This window comes from Tachyglossus aculeatus, chromosome X2, assembly GCF_015852505.1.
Source record: "Tachyglossus aculeatus isolate mTacAcu1 chromosome X2, mTacAcu1.pri, whole genome shotgun sequence".
Taxonomy (NCBI): domain Eukaryota; kingdom Metazoa; phylum Chordata; class Mammalia; order Monotremata; family Tachyglossidae; genus Tachyglossus; species Tachyglossus aculeatus.
The window spans coordinates 8169022-8185429 of NC_052100.1; the positions used below are offsets into that span (position 1 = coordinate 8169022).

The 16408-nt window shown below is 41.2% G+C and overlaps 1 protein-coding gene across 5 annotated transcripts in view; it reads right to left on the bottom strand.

The window, feature by feature from the left end:
• DOCK3 (dedicator of cytokinesis 3) overlaps nt 1-16408 on the bottom strand; it is a 477519-nt gene that overhangs the window by 338739 nt on the left and 122372 nt on the right. For all 5 annotated transcript variants that reach the window (XM_038770866.1, XM_038770865.1, XM_038770864.1 and 2 more), the window contains exon 4: nt 12196-12251. In XM_038770866.1, the coding sequence (XP_038626794.1) occupies nt 12196-12251 (56 nt within the window). The remainder of the gene's footprint in view (nt 1-12195; nt 12252-16408) is intronic.

Consider the following 16408-nt stretch of genomic DNA (forward strand, 5'->3'; position numbering starts at 1 on the left):
GAGTTGTTTAAGGACATATAAAATATGTTTTTATTTAAAAGCTACCAACCAATATTGCATTCGGTAAAATGTCTCCATTATATTAAAAGTATAGCTTTCACCTGTCTTCTGAAAAAAAAAATCATGTTTCTTTTTACCACCAGTAATTAACTTCTTCCTGACCCATGCCCTGCCTACACCATCAATATAAAACTCTCTGCATTCCAAATGTAAGGAGACATTTCCACTGTAGCATTCTGGGCTGGGAATGAAAGGAATGACCATTGAAGACATCAATATAAAGTGCAGATCCCAAGAGTTGTAGAGAAGCACTTGGGCTCTTTGGCTGCCCTGGGCACAGATAACTGGTGGCAGAACTACTGCTGGATTTTGTGCAACGGCTACACTCTATTGTAAGAACCAATCAGTGCCTATAGGCATGGACCACCATTTTTTAAAAATGCTAATAATAATAACTGTGGAATTTGTTAAGCACTTACTAGGTGCCAGGCATTACACTGAGCGCTGGGGTGGATACAAGGTAATTGGGTTGGACATAGTCTCTGTCCCACATAGGGCTCACAGTCTTAATCCCCATTTTACAGATGAAGTAACAGGCCCAGAGAAGTGAAGTGATTTGCCTAAGGTCACACAGCAGACAAGTGGCAGAGCTGGAATTAGAACCCAGGTCCTTATGACTCCCAGGCCCATGCTCTATCGATTAGGCCACGCTACACAGCATTTCAGTGAAATGTTTGATCTGGACTATTCTGTTGAAATGAGGGGAGGCCTCCAGTTGATCTGACTGCTGATCTAATACATGACTTCATGAACACTGAAAATATTCTAAGGAAGGGAATTGCCAGAGCCTCCTTCTTGCAATAAAGGCAGCCTGTGGCTTCTAGGAATGATGTCCAGTTCTAGTGGCTAATTAACTGCTCCTTAGGAACATAAAGAGGAAGACAAAAGAGTAAGAGAGAAAGGGAGAAGTTTACTATAAAAACACTTGAACCTGAGAAGAGGTGGAGGGGGGGAGAGATGAGGGAGGTGGGGGCCCAGGGAAAATCATTACAAACAAATCAGACTTGCTCTGACTTCCCTAGACCTTTTCAGGTTCAATCTTTGGAGTATTCTCTCAGTATCTCAACTCTATCTTTTTCTCTACATTCTCCTCGCTGTTTCATCTCCCACTTCAGAGGGCACTTGGCCTTGATTTTCAAGTTATTGAAATAAAGATAGCTGCTATGGGAGTATTCCTGTGTAAGGAGTAATCTTAACCATTTTGCCACTGTGCCTGCTCTTACCCCTTAGGTCATTTGTAGATAAGCAAAGAAGACAGAAAGAAATAGTGTTTTGGGGTAAGAAACCCAGTATGTGTGGAGGCTTTGGGAATCATAAACCTGGATACATTTTGGGTGAACTAGACAAAGAAAAAGTGACTGAGAAAAAGTTACTTCAGTACTTAATAAAGTGCTTGGCACAGAGTAAGTGTTTAGCAAATGGCAATAAAGAGCTAGATTCTGTAACTTAACACACTATCGATGGTATAACAGAAAACAAGGAAAAAGAAAATCAAATCAAGGCAACCAGACCATCCTTTGGAAGACTGGTGACAGAACTCTTCATCATCCCACTCTTACCCTCTTCTTCCTCCCACCCTTACCCTCTTCTTCCTGTGATTCTCCTATCGCTGTTGACAACACCAACATCCTCCCTGTTTGTTTTTTAATGGAATTTGTTAAGCACTTACTATGTGCCAGGCACTATACTAAGTACTGGGGTAGACACAAGATTCATTCATTCAATCATATTTATTGAGCGCTTACTATGTGCAGAGCACATCAGGTTGGACACAGTCTATGTCCCGCATGGGACTCACGGTCATAAATCCCCATTTTACAGGTGAGGGAACTGAAGCACAGAGAAATTAAGTGACTTGCCCAAGGCCTCACAGCAGACAAGTGGTGGAGCCGGAATTAGAACCCAGGTCTTTCTGAATCCCAGGCCTGTGCTCTATCCACTTGGCCATGTTGCTTCTCTGTTCTTCCCTATTCCACAAGCTCACAACATCACCATTATCCTCAACTTATCAGACTCATTTAATCTGCATATTCAGTCACCAAATCCTAAAGGTTCTATTTTCCCAACTTTCTAAAATCTGCCTAGATCTCTAATAATGCCTAGGAGCATCCTAGCAGACCCGATGAGGTCCCAAATCAAGTTTTTCTGCCCCATTAGCTGACACTCCCAATCCCCATCCATGTTTTGACCATGCATTCAAAACAAAGCTGGCACCTTTGTCATTAGACCTAGCAGTATCTGGAACTTGCCATTTTGTTGGCTTAAATTGTCATTACCAGATTCATGTTCCCTAATTCAACTCATGATAAAAAAAAATGTGCCTTCTAAATCGTAACCAATGGCACCTCAGTGAACTCCAGTGGTCAATACAAATTCTGTTATGTTGTTCAGATGTTTTGTTTTGTTGTCTGTCTCCCCCTTCTAGACTGTGAGCCCGTTGTTGGGTAGGGACCGTCTCTATATGTTGCTGATTTGTACTTCCCACGCGATTAGTACAGTGCTCTGCACACAGTAAGTGCTCAATAAATACGATTGAATGAATGAATTCTGTTTTGACCTCCACATTTATATGTGATTCTAATATTCAGAGAAGAAAGGTTTTGAAAATTTTCTTGGGAGGTACCCTTTCCGAACTGAACTTCAAGATATGGGAAAGTGCCTTGTCTGTTGTTTCACAAGAAACTAGTTGTTTGAGCAAACAGCAAGTTGTTTCACTTTGCAAAAAAAAACCTTTGAAGCAGCAATTAAGCCTAAATGTCTGTCTTTGAACTGAATATGAAAGAAGTCTTACTAGGAACCTTAAGAGTCCTACATAATTTGGATGCATTTTTACATGTAGCTAGTCGAACAGCAGATCTAGAGGATACCACCAGCCGTTTCTTTCTCCCAAGGGGAAGATATTTCTTGAAGAGGCCAGGTTGAACATTTTCGTTAAAATTAACCAGTTAAAACTGTAAACTAGACTGTAAGTTCATTGTGGGTAGGGAATAGGTCTACCAATTCTGTTATATTGTACACTCACAAGCACTGAGTACAGTGCTTAGCATACGGTAGGCACTTCAATACAATTAAAAACCCCCCACAAGGCTCTGCACTGCTTTTAGGAGCTGTTCTGGTTGATGGCTTTAAAATATAATGCAATAGCCACATTTAACAACATTGAAATTACACTTGTCTGAAGCAACCAAAGATCCAGCAAGTCAAAAAGTTCTCAGGCAATCCCTTAAGAGATTCTCTAAGCCTCCCAAGTGTTTAGAATGGTGCACCACACTCGGTCAGCACTCAAATATAATTCATTCATTCAATCGTATTTATTGAGCGCTTACTGTGTGCAGAGCACTGTACTAAGCGCTTGGGAAGTACAAGTTTGCAACATATAAAGACAGTCCCTACCCAACAGTGGGCTCACAGTCTAGAAGGGGGAGACAGACAACAAAACAAAACATACAAACCAAATAAAATAAATAAAATAAATATGTATAAGTAAAAGAAATAAATAAATAAAGAGTAATAAATATGTACAAACATATATACATATATACAGGTGCTGTGGGGAGGGGAAGGAGGTAAGGCGGGGGTGATGGGGAGGGGGAGGAGGAGGAAAGGGGGGGGGCTCAGTCTGGGAAGGCCTCCTGGAGGAGGTGAGCTCTCAGTAGGGCTTTGAAGGGAGGAAGAGAGCTAGTTTGGCAGATATGTGGAGGGAGGGCATTCCAGGCCACGGGTCGGACGTGGGCCAGGGGTCGACGGCGGGACAAGCAAGAACGAGGCACAGTGAGGAGATTAGCGGCACAGGAGCGGAGGGTGTGGGCTGGGCTGTAGGAGGAGAGAAGGGAGGTGAGGTAGGAGGGGGCGAGGTGATGGAGAGCCTTGAAGCCGAGGGTGAGGAGTTTTTGTCTGATGCGTAGGTTGGTGCGTAGGATATCACCACAACCACACCAGTGCTGTTACTATTGAAAAAGTGATTGTGACTCAATGCATGGTCTAGTGAAAAAAGTACAGGCCTGGGAATCAGATGACTTGGGTTCTAATCCCATTTCTGTCACTCGCCTACTGTTTTTGCATGTCAACAGAAAATGGGTATTAAACACAACTTCTCCCTCCTACTTCGACAGTGAGCCCTGTGTGGAACAGGGACTGTGTCTGATGTGCATATACTGTACAGTATTTGGCACATAAGAGCTTAAATAATACCACAATTATTACCATTATTATTGTGGGCTCCAAGGGAATAAAAGTCCCACTGCTTATTTTACATTGGGTTGGGAAGACTTACTTCTTAGCCTGCTGACTTTACCCTTTTGTCTGGGTATTCTTTGTCTGCCTCAAGGCCTGCTGAAATATCTGGAAGTGGATAAAAGGACCTAACCCGAAAGATACAAACATGCTTGGTTCACTTTCTATCCTGTCAGTCCCAATTTGGGGAGCAAGTTCTTTCTGTCAAGCTGCCAAAAGATATTACTATGCCTATCTTCTTCCACCAAGAGTTCAAGAGTTGTCATTTCTAAATTTGTCAATGGGTCCCAAAAGGCACCAATACTAATCTAACGGCTTTCAATGCCTATGTGGGTCTTCATAGACTATCTCTAATTGCTATCCAGGCACTTCTCTGCTGTTGGGTCACCGAGGGCTCCTAACAGGTGATTAAGGGGAATGCAACCCCCCTCATCTCTATTCTGGTTTCTAGCAACAGTCCCTCCAGATTGCATCCAAGGTCAGGATGTGACTCACCTGGGCCTTGTGCTGTGGCTGGGACCATGTCTACCAATTCTGTTATGTTATACTCTTCCAAGTGCTTAGTACAGTGCTCTGCACCGCATAAATGTTCAATAAACATGATTGAAAATTGCAGCTACCATTAACCTTCCAGTTCCAGGTTTACCAGAAAAAAATGCTACCCCCAATTTGAAACCATTTCATCAACCTTTACACCTGTAAAAACAGACTAGATAGGCCTGTCATCCAAGATCCAAATCATTCTTTAGTCTTACATGACATGTCATCCTTTCCAGGCTTGAGAGAACATACATGCCAAGGCAAAGCAGGCTCACTTTCTCACCTATGAGCCACCAGGACAGGCTTTTTTAGTTTGTCATTTTCAGAGATACCATGAGACCTTTTTATCTTGCCCTACATAGAGACCTTACAATTTTCCTCAGGACAGAAGTCCAAATTATAATGGTGGCAGTGCTCAAGTAATCCTACCAATAGGAAAAGCTTATTTTGCAGCCCCTATGTTTTCTTTTTTTGTGGTATTTGTATGCGCTTACTATGTGCCAGGCACTGCACTAAGCACTGGGGTGCATACAAGATAATCAGGTTGCACATAATTCCTGGGCCCCATGGGGCTCACAGCTTTAATCCCTATTTTACAGATGAGGTGACTGAAACACAGAGAAGTTAAATGACTTGCCCAAGGTCACCACACAGACAAGCGGTAGAGCCAGGAAATACAACTCAGGTCCTCTGACTCCCAGGTCCATACTTTTTCTACTAGGCAACACTGTTTCTCACATACTTCAAATGAATAAGAAACCCCGGAAATGAGGAGAGGAAATGAAACCACCTCTGACTAGAAATTAGTGTTTTCACTTTCAAATCACTTTCTTAACAATTATCTCATTTTGGCCTCATACCATTCTTGAGATATCAGCAATGGCAGATTCTATTTCCACATAAGATCCCTGTGAGACAGGCAAAGGCAGGTACTATTAATTTCCATTTTACAGATGAGAAAACAGAAGCATGGAGAAGTAAAGCCATTTACTTGTAGTCAAACAGCAAGCCAATGGCAAACATGGGCCTTGAAGTGAAGTCTCCTAACACACAGAACCATTTTTTTTCCATTAGACTGCATTATTATTGCTATTATTATGGTATTTGTTAAGTGTTTATTATGTGGCAAGTACTGTTATAAGGTTATCAGGTCAGATAATCATGCCTGTCCCACATGAGGTTCACAGTCTAAATAGGAGGGAGAACAGGTATTTAATTCCGATTTTACAGATGAGGAAACTGAGGCCCAGAGAAGTAAAGTGACTTTCCCACAGTCACACAGCAACCAATTGGCAGAGCCAGGATTAGAACCAGGTCCTCTGATTTCCAGGCCTGGGCTCTTTCCACTAGGCCACGCTACTTCTTCACACTCCTGACATGAATGCAACAAAGGTTTTGTGTTGTTTAAGAAATGTTTTCTCACAAACTACAATGCAAGATATTCTCAGGCCTGGCCTCACTCTTTGCTAGCATAGCCATTTTAACCAGATTGGTAATTTCCAAGCCAGATCATCTCTGTAAGTGATATGGTGTTTCCCAGTGAATTGTTGGATTATTGTCAAGATAAGCAAAACACACTACAAAATGTTCCAACCCCCTGAAATGCTGGGGCTATGGGCATTCAGCAGGGCAAAGCAACTAGCTTTTGGCTCTGGTTGCAGACTTCTGATCTTGGATCCTGACATCCTCAATGAGTGAGAGGTATTTAAGTTCCAGGAGGACAGACTTCTGATCACGTGAAATCCTGAAATACTAATGCAAGTGTTCTAAGTCAAAGCCCATAAATCCAGTCACTTTCTAGCCATTCTAGAGCCTTGTATCACTATGAGCCAGATGCCTAATGAGTTCCCAAAGGGCAAATAACAACCCCCATCAAGGCCAGGGGCCATGACACTGCTGCTCCAGTTGAATGTATATAGTTCAGCCGTGGGGCATGCACTATGATTCCTGGCATACCTTGGAAAGGAGTATTACTGTTTGGAGGGACATGAGCATGCAGATCCTTGAGGCTTGCCTCAAGCTCTCAACCCCAGGAGGGAGCTGTCCATCAGCAAGGCCCAGTAGAAAGAGCCCAGGTCCTCAGGTCAGAGGACCTGAGTTCTAAATCCCAGCTCCACCACTTGCCTGTTGTGTGAACTTGGACAAGTCATGGCTTTGCTGCACCTCAGTTTCATCTGGAAATTGGGGAGAAAATACCACTTCTCTCTCCCCCTAAGACTGTGAACTCCAACGTGGGAAAGGGACTGTGTCCAATCTGATAGCACTGTATTGACCTCAGCACTTTGTACAGTGCTTGGCACACAGTAAGTGCTTAACAAAACCTCAGTTACTAGAGAAAGCTTTCAGAGCTCCCACAGCACCCCTATATAACCAGTTGCCCGGAAAAAAATGAGGGCAGCTATCATGGTCAGAACTCTAGGTTCCCTGCTGCCAGTTTCAGGAGTTTCAGCAACCCTGACCTTGCTCTCTTCTCAATTTATCTTCATTCATTTTGAAGGAAAGGAGTGGGAATGGGGAAGACACTACTGAGGGGACTCCCCTCTAGTGATTGTGTAAAAGTACTTACATAATTAGGCATACTTCTGGGGAGAAAGCAGTGAATATATTGGGGAATTGTATCCTAGTCTCACTGTGGATGGAGGAAACTGAAGATAGCTGGCAGCGGGGAGGAAGAAAGGGGGTCAGAATCAGGACCAGAGTGGAACTCTGACAGGTCCCCTGGCTCAGACTTGAAATGTTGGAATCCCAGAGCTTGATTTGAGACTGATCCCCTAGAAAGATGCTGATGAAGGACTTCCTCTTGGGTCTTACTGAAGACCTTTTACTGTATAAAACTTCAGATAGGAGAAAATAATAAAATTAGACTAAACAGTTATTTTAAGCAAACAACACAAACACATTTGTTAATCAAAATCATCATGTATTTCCTCAACAAGAAAATAAGCTGAAAATAAGCTTCTTCAGAACACTAGGGGGTAAAAAAGGAGCCAAGGAGTTAAATGAAGGCTAGCTGAACAGATACAAGGAATGAAATATCCTATAAGAAAACTTACACGTATAGCTCTTAAGAGCATTTCTCCTCCAAGGAAACAGAGCAAAGGAACAATTAGGTTTTCTAATATAAGTTTAGGTATTTTCCAAAAGGAAATGGACAAATATTCTTAGATTGAGCCCCTTGAGGGCCAGGGACCTGGTCTAATTCTCACCCATGTATTCTCGCCCATACCTTAGTATAGTGCTCGGCACACAGTAAGTGCTTGACAAATATGATTATTACTATTGAGGACCTCGAGAGGGTTAGGTATTAAGTGTGGAAAGTGGGAGGGGTGGGGTGGGAGTGTGAAGCTGACGGATAGTCACATGATGAGGGGGTAAAGAGGAAAGAAGAACACACCTCTGTTGCTCTTACCAACACCCAGGTCCTCTCGAGGGTAAAGACGGTTTTTAATTGTAATCTGTTTCAATCATTTTTGAAAATTGATTGGGAATAACACATGGAAGAATAATCCCAGCCCAAAAATTGCAATTTTTGATCCAAATGTTAGAGTCTAAGAACTCTAAAATGCTCTTATCTTTGGTCCAGAGGAATTCAAGTAATTACTTATACATTTGTCAGTCATTTGCTATAATTTTTGCTAGGCCAATGATCCCAGTAGATCTTAAATCCTTCCATCTGCTCCTCTCATTCCCAAAGAAAAATGAGTAGCCTATGTCCTAATATGACACTGCAGTTTTAAGGACAATTCAGAAAAGGCAAGTCACCCCAGGAGTTAGCCAAGATAAAATTTAACAAAGAGAAATTAAAAGACTTTTCTATTGATCATGGTTGTGAAATCTGAGCCAAAAAGTCTGGAAATCACCATTAATTCTATTGGGGCAATCTGTGCACTATGATGGTGGAATCAAAATTTGTGTTCTATATATGATAGACACTTCTTCATAATCCTAATTACCGGCCTGCAGTTCAGCCATTTTATCAAGCACAAACTGAACTTCAAATATGGAAAATTTTAATTAAATCCACTTTTGAAGAGTTCCAGCATAATAACTTAACTTTTGCATTTCTTGAAAACCCAAATAAGAAATGAAATAAGGCTTTGCTCTTATAAGTATTTGCAAATAAGTATTTGCTCTTTTGAAATTCATCTCTTCCCAACCTTTCTATATGGATAATAAAAGTTAATTGATTAGTCATTTTTCACTTGACCAACTGCTGATAGCAAAAACAACTGTGACAAGTAGAACAAATGGTGTACAAGTGAATTCATATATACATTACATAGAAATTTTCTTCTGCAGCAACCTAAAATGCTAAAAGGATATCAAAGTATGTTCTTCCATATTACCAAGCAAAAAAAATGATAAAAGACTTTAGCTAAAATTGTAATCATATGTCCCCGTTAGGAAACTGAAACTTTAAGGTTTCCTAGTAGTATACTATTATCTCTAGGCACTAAGAAGTTCATTGATTTTGTGACAGAATGGGAAAAATTTTCCTTTTAACAAAATCATTTAGATTCTGATCAAATTAGCAATAAACTGAAAATCATTTCCTGATAATTTGGTAATTGTTGAATATTGCTTTATTTGAAAAAGATTAGAACAGCCAATAACAAGATTTTGCAGAAGACTTTGGAGAAAAAATAAGTGTGATTAACCCTAAAGCTGAAATCCATCATTAATAATAATAATAATGATAATGGCATTTGCTAAGCGCTTATTATGTGCCAGGCACTGTACTGAGCATTGGGGTGGATACAGGTAAATTGGGTTGGACACAGGACACAGTTCCCACCCGCCATGGGCTCACAATCTCAATCCCCCTTTTACAGAGGAGATAACTGAGGCATACAGGAATGAATTGATTTGCCTGAGGTCCTATAATATCTGTAGTAGTAGTTGTTATCACATAAATTACCACTGGATGCAAGTGACTGTACTGAGAGCTTGAGCAATACTAAACAAAGAAGTAACACATTCACTTCCCACATGATGCTTATACTCTAATGGGGGAGGCAGGCAGAAATACTTACAAATCTAGTAATCAGAATAAAAAGTTGGCTATGCAATGGAATGAACATATACAGAAAGGTGTTGAGGATGGATATAAATGATTAAATAAATGTTAGAGGTGGCTGATGGGCTTATGCAACTTGGGGTGTTGGCAAAAAATCAGAGAAGGCATGATGGAGGAGGTGGGATTTTAGGAGGATTTCGAAGATGGGAGGACTGTGGTTTGTGTATTGTGAAGAGGGAGGGAGGGTGTGCCATGGTGGGGGAACAATGTGAGGGGATGGAGACTGGAGATTATACAGTACAAGGTACAGACAGATGGTTGGCTTGGAGAGACAGAGAGCTGGGAAATAGCTGAAGAGAGCAGATGAGTAAGATGCTGCCACATGATGGAGAGCCTTGAAGGTGGTTGTGAGCAGCTTTTGCTTGATGCGTAAGGAGCAAAGGAGTCAGTGGAAGGTTCTGAAGAGTGGAAGGTGTGCTCTGAGTGACCTTCAAGATGATGACCCAGGTAGCAGCACTGCCATCTTAATACACTTCTCCTAACTCATCTGTCCACTTTATTCAACTCCATCCTGACCAAGGTCCCCCGAAGTCTCCAACCTTGGCCACAATGCCACCCAATTCCTGCAACCCCTTGATGGGGGCGGTGGCCAAGAGAGCAGAGTACTGCTGAGTGAGAGATAGGGAGGTTCTGAGCCACAACATAATAGTAATAATAATAATAATAATAATAATGGTATTTGTTAAGTGCTTACTATGTGCTGTTTTAAGCGCTGGGGGAGATACAAGGAAATCAGGTTGTCCCACGTGGGGCTCACAGTCTTAATTCCCATTTTACAGGTGAGGCAACTGAGGCACAGAGAAGTTAAGTGACTTGCCCAAAGTCACAGAGCTGACAAGTGGCGGAGCTAGGATTAGAACCCATGACCTCTGACTTCCAAGCCCATGCCCTGGGTCTGGTTCCTACCCAGCTTCCAAGGGTCCAGTGGGTGGGCAGAAGTTGCCCAAGACCCAAAGCAAGAACCCCAGAGGGGTGTGGCGAGGCATGGCGGGGCAAAGCAGAGAGCTACTGGCTCTTCATTGGCCCCGGGTGATTCTAGGCAAGGCCAGGGAGGAGAGGCACAACACAATTTAATGGCATCTCACTCAGTGCTGGGAGATGATGTCATTGGTCATGTTGGGTCAACCAAATCCAATTCCATTCGGCGGCAGCCAGTATTCTGAGGCCATCCTATCCTGCTATCTTGTAGCACAACATTAAGCCAGAGTCTGTTCTGAGCTGGCTCACCCTCAGATGAATAGCAAGAAATGACCAGTAATTTGTTGATCTTGAAAACTTCAGAGCAATCCAGATAGGATACAAATGTCCTTCTGGCATCAAAAGAGTGAAAGGTGGCCTCCCCCAGGACTGTTGACTGGAGAAGAATGAAAGTTGAGAGTTAGGAAAGGATGAATGCCAGCTGTGGCCTCCATGAGAACAAGGAGATGAACGAGTTTGATCACAAAATCCCGTCGGTTCGACCTCCACAACATCACTAAAATCTGCCCTTCCCTCTCATTTTTATAGATAAGGTAACTGAGGCCCAGAGAAGTGAAGTGACTTGCCCAAGATCACAGAAGACAAGTGGTGGAGCCCGGACTTGAACCCAGGTTCTCCTGACTCTCAGGCCCATGCTCTATCCACTAGGGTACACTGCTTCTCTCAAATGTATATGATCATGGAATGTGACAGAAAAATCTCTCTCTTAGGCCACTGGTAACTCTAAATAAAAATGATATGTATATACAAAAGCCGGCATACTGAACCTAGTGGTTGGTTTCCAAGAATCAAATGATTATTTCATGTCCAGATAAAGAAATAACAAAAAATGATTTTTTTTGGTTTTTTGAAAAATGGTTATTTTACATAATAATAATAGCACTTATTAAGTGCTTACTATGTGCAAAGCACTATTCTAAGCGCTGGGGAGGTTACAAGGTGACAACGTTGTCCCATGAGGGGCTCACAGTCTTAACCCCCATTTTACAGATGAGGGAACTAAGGCACAGAGAAGTTAAGTGACTTGCCCAAAGTCACACAGCTGACAAGTGGCGGAGCCAGAATTTGAACCCATGACCTCTGACTCCAGAGCTCATGCTCTTTCCACTGAACCACGCTGCTTCTCTGTTATGTTCATTATATAAAATTATATAAAATTCAGTATTTTAAAAATAATTACCCTCTGGACAACAAATAAAATATAAACAAACTTCAATGTCTCTAAAATTACTTTCTTATTTTCAAGTCTTCCTCCTACCTTTAAAAGCTATTTCACAGTTTTATAAACAAAGAACAAAGCTACTCACCCCCTATTACTGACGATTGCCTTTTTCAAATGAATGTAGTTTGCAGGAAAGATCCCCTAAAAAAAGAAAAAAAGAATTTCACATTAGAAAAACAGAATTGCATTATACAGCCCAGTTAAAACTTCATTAAGCATTCAATTAATAGCTTGCTTTCTGCAAAAAAAATCTTAACATGGGATGCTGTGTCTGCTTCAATCAATTAATGGTACTGGGTGCTTACTTTCTAAGCACCTGAGAGGATACAGTACAACAGAGTTGGTCACCACTATCTCTGGCCACAGGACCTTAAAGCCTACAGAGGAGACAGACTTTAGAGTACTGTGGAGTTGTGGTGATTATCAAAGTGCTTAAGGGGTACAGCCAAATGCATAGTCCATGCAAAACAGAGGGCAGACAGGGGAAATAAAGGTGCTTTGTCCACTTATCCACAATTAATCAATCAATCAATCAATCGTATTTATTGAGCGCTTACTGTGTGCAGAGCACTGTACTAAGCGCTTGGGAAGTACAAGTTGGCAACATATAGAGACAGTCCCTACCCAACAGTGGGCTCACAGTCTAAAAGGGGGATCAATGGAATGCACTGAGCCCCTACTGAGTGCACAGGTTCTGTGGAAAGAGCACTGAAAAACCGGGGTTTTAGCCCCAGTTCTGCTTGTAGCTTGGTAACATGGATGAAGACCAAACAGGCATTTCTCAATGTAATTGTTATTAATGATTATGGTACTTGTTAAGCGCTTACTATGTGCCAAGCACTGTTCTAAAGCACTGAGGTACACAGAAGTTAATTAGGGTAGATGCAGTCCCTGTCACACATGGGGCTCCCACTCAACCCACTTTTACAGATGAGGTAACTGAGGCATAGAGAAGTGAAGTGGCTTGCCCAAGGTCACACAGCAGACAAGTGGCGGAGCTGGGACTGGGATGCAGGACCTTCTGACTCTCAGGTCCAGCGGGCTCTATGCGCTAAACCACAGTGCTTCTCAATCTGCTGCACCCCTGCCTGCCTACTTGCTCCTGGCACTCCATGCCCCTGCAGGAATGTGACTGACAAGAATGGGAGAAAATATGAGTAGCCATGTGCAAATATCTACCAATCAATCGATCAATCGTATTTATTGAGCGCTTACTGTGTGCAGACCACTGTACTAAGCGCTTGGGAAGTACAAGTTGGCAACATATAGAGACAGTCCCTACCCAACAGTGCCACTACAACTAATTCCTCTGTGCAAGTTCTCAGTCCTGAGGCTTGACTTTTGTGCCAGAGCGGGAACTCCAAATGCCAATACCATCGACAGAGTGCCCAGCACGGCACCCGACACTTGGGAGAGTTGCACAGGAGTGAGATACGTGTACCCTGCCCTCAAGAAGCCTACCATCTAATGCGGAAACATAAATTAGAGTTACAAATAATGAGAGCAGGAAGAACGAGAATGTAAGACAGAAATACAAATTCATCAGGAAGAAATAATCAATCAGTGGTATTGATTGAGTACTTACTGGTGCAGAGAGTACTGTGCAAAGTGCTTGGGAGAGTACAGTACCACAGAGTTAACCGAATAGATGATTGAATATATAAATAAATCTACCTACGTGCATCAGTTCAGAATACTGGAATAAAGAACGTGAGTAATTAGGGTAGCTGTTAGATTGATGCAATGGGGGAGATGTGAATTAATTGGGGAAGGCTTCCTGGAGGAAATGGAATTTTAAGAGGGCTTTGAAAATGGGGCGAGCTGTGGTCTGGAAGAGATAGGAAGAAATTCTGGTCTGAGTCCACAAACGTCTGTGCCAGCAGAGACTGTGCCAAGAATGTGCAGGGGTCAGTCGCACATCATGTAATTCTAGTCAACATCTAAATTCTATCACAACAGAAACTTCAGCCTTTTAGAGAGAAAAATACACTTAGATCTTGGTGATGTTATAGTCTTCCACTATGGCGATGCATCCTTATGTTTTAGGTAGCTTTTATTTATATATAAAATAAAAAGATTAAAGAGATACTTAAACACTAGAAATCATTTGAATTCACTAGCATGAATCAGATGATGGGCTTTGAGAATTCCTTTCACGTGCAATGTTTTTTCATATTTTTTCCTGCTATTTACTATTGCTTTAATTCCAGCCTCCGGGGCCAATCAAAAGCATTACTTTTTGCAGCCATTTCATTTTTTTCCAGTCATGATTTTCTCCCCCCACCCCCATGAACTATTAAATTCATCTTTTCCTCAAGTAAATGAATAAATTGTCTAAATCATTGTACTCCCTGGATCAAGGACACGCTCCACCCCTACAATGAATTGCCTCTTTACTTTAATCCATAAGTTTGGATTAATGTAATGCACCTTCTATGAGGGCTTGCACCAGGAGAATAAGCACTAGAGAACAGGTAGTTCAGAAACCTGTTCTAGGGGATTTAAGAGAAGGTAAGGCACCTGCCTAAGGAAACCACTGTTAAATTACCACACTGATTTCTACTAAATGGAGGAATGACTCCAAGGGATTTTTAACACCAAAAGCTTCAAATGAATTACGCCCACTTCTCTTTGCCACCCTGGGATCTCATTTCCCAGTTTACTCATGATCATTCGTTATTTATTGAGCATTCACAATGAACCAGATGCTTTGCAGTAAACACAACATACACCACCACAGTCAATACCTTCGAAAATCTTAGCTCACAGGAAAGAGAATCAGTAATGTCCATCTAAAGACCAAGCTATATCTAATATTGAGTACTGCTTTTTCCCCCCCAAAAGGCCTGCATTATTGTTTGAAAGTTTTTAATGAGAGCTCTCTTCCATTTTCTTTAAGTCTAAAAACACAAAACAAGGCTACAATTGATCAACCACACAAAATATTTAAAAAAAAATCCCAGGACATTTCACTGAACAGAGTGGTTCTATCATCTTCAAACTGCCTGCAAAGGTGGGGGAAAAGGGAATTTCAAATACTTTGTGTCAAATTACACAGTGCTTGCAAATCATTTTAAAACGTACATACGGACTATATAACTTGTGTCCCCGGGCAGGGGTGGAGGGGAGGTCTCTTGGTTTCTCTACTCCCTCTTATTTACACCATAGGACCACGGCTGTGTCTGACCTGATTATCTTATTATCATCATCAATGAATAGAAGCTTTTCTTTCCTACCTTTAAGTCAGGTTTTTTTTTTTCAATGCAACCAGGCTAAAGATCATATTTTCAATACCAGATGTTTCAGTCATTAATAATCAGTTCTTGTATGTGCAAGTCTGACCTTCCAGTTATTGATTCCCTTTACTGTTAGAGAATTCTCGCTGATTTCAAATGAAATTAAGCGCTTTATGCATTTTACGGGAGCATCATTTCAGATAGGCAATACTATATACGATATAAATTAATTTTCAGAACTGCTTTCAGATAGTATTCTTTCAGTTAGAGTTCCCACAGAGGTCAATTCTAGTTTTACCTTGTTAAATTGTAAATGATTATATATCAGTAGAGGCTGTCATTTGACTGATTTTTGCACTGGAATAGCCTTCCTGCTAGGAGATAAACTGAGAAAGAGAAAACCCAGCTGCTAAAAGCAGTGAATATGAAATCATAGATTATCAAAATCCTATGAAAATTCCACTTTTATTTTAAGTTTAATATAACTATTGTACTTTTAAATTAAACAAATTTCTAAAAAGCAATTTACTGTCAAAGATCTTCAATTCCTCTTATGCTCCATGAGATGATATTTTGAGTTTTAATCTACTCCACAAGAGAGGCTTGATGATTGACTCAATAATCCTTTTGATTATATCAGACATATTTGAACCTTTTCCTCCCCTACGCTATAATTAAATGTAGTAATTAAAATGTTTTTACATTATATGTCAAATGTTATTAAACAAATTACTCTTCAGGAAACAGAACAGACTGACACTCTGAATACAAAAGCCAGAAGCCAATATATTCATTCATTCATTCAATCGTATTTATTGAGCGCTTACTGTGTGCAGAGCACTGTACTAAGCGCTTGGGAAGTACAAGTTGGCAACATAGAGACGGTCCCTACCCAACAGCGGGCTCACAGTCTAGAAGAGGGAGACAGACAACAAAACAAAACATATTAACAAAATAAAATAAATAGAATAAATATGTACAAGTAAAATAGAGTAATATGTACAAACATATAATATATATATATATATACATATACATACAGGTGTTGTGGGGAGGTGAAGG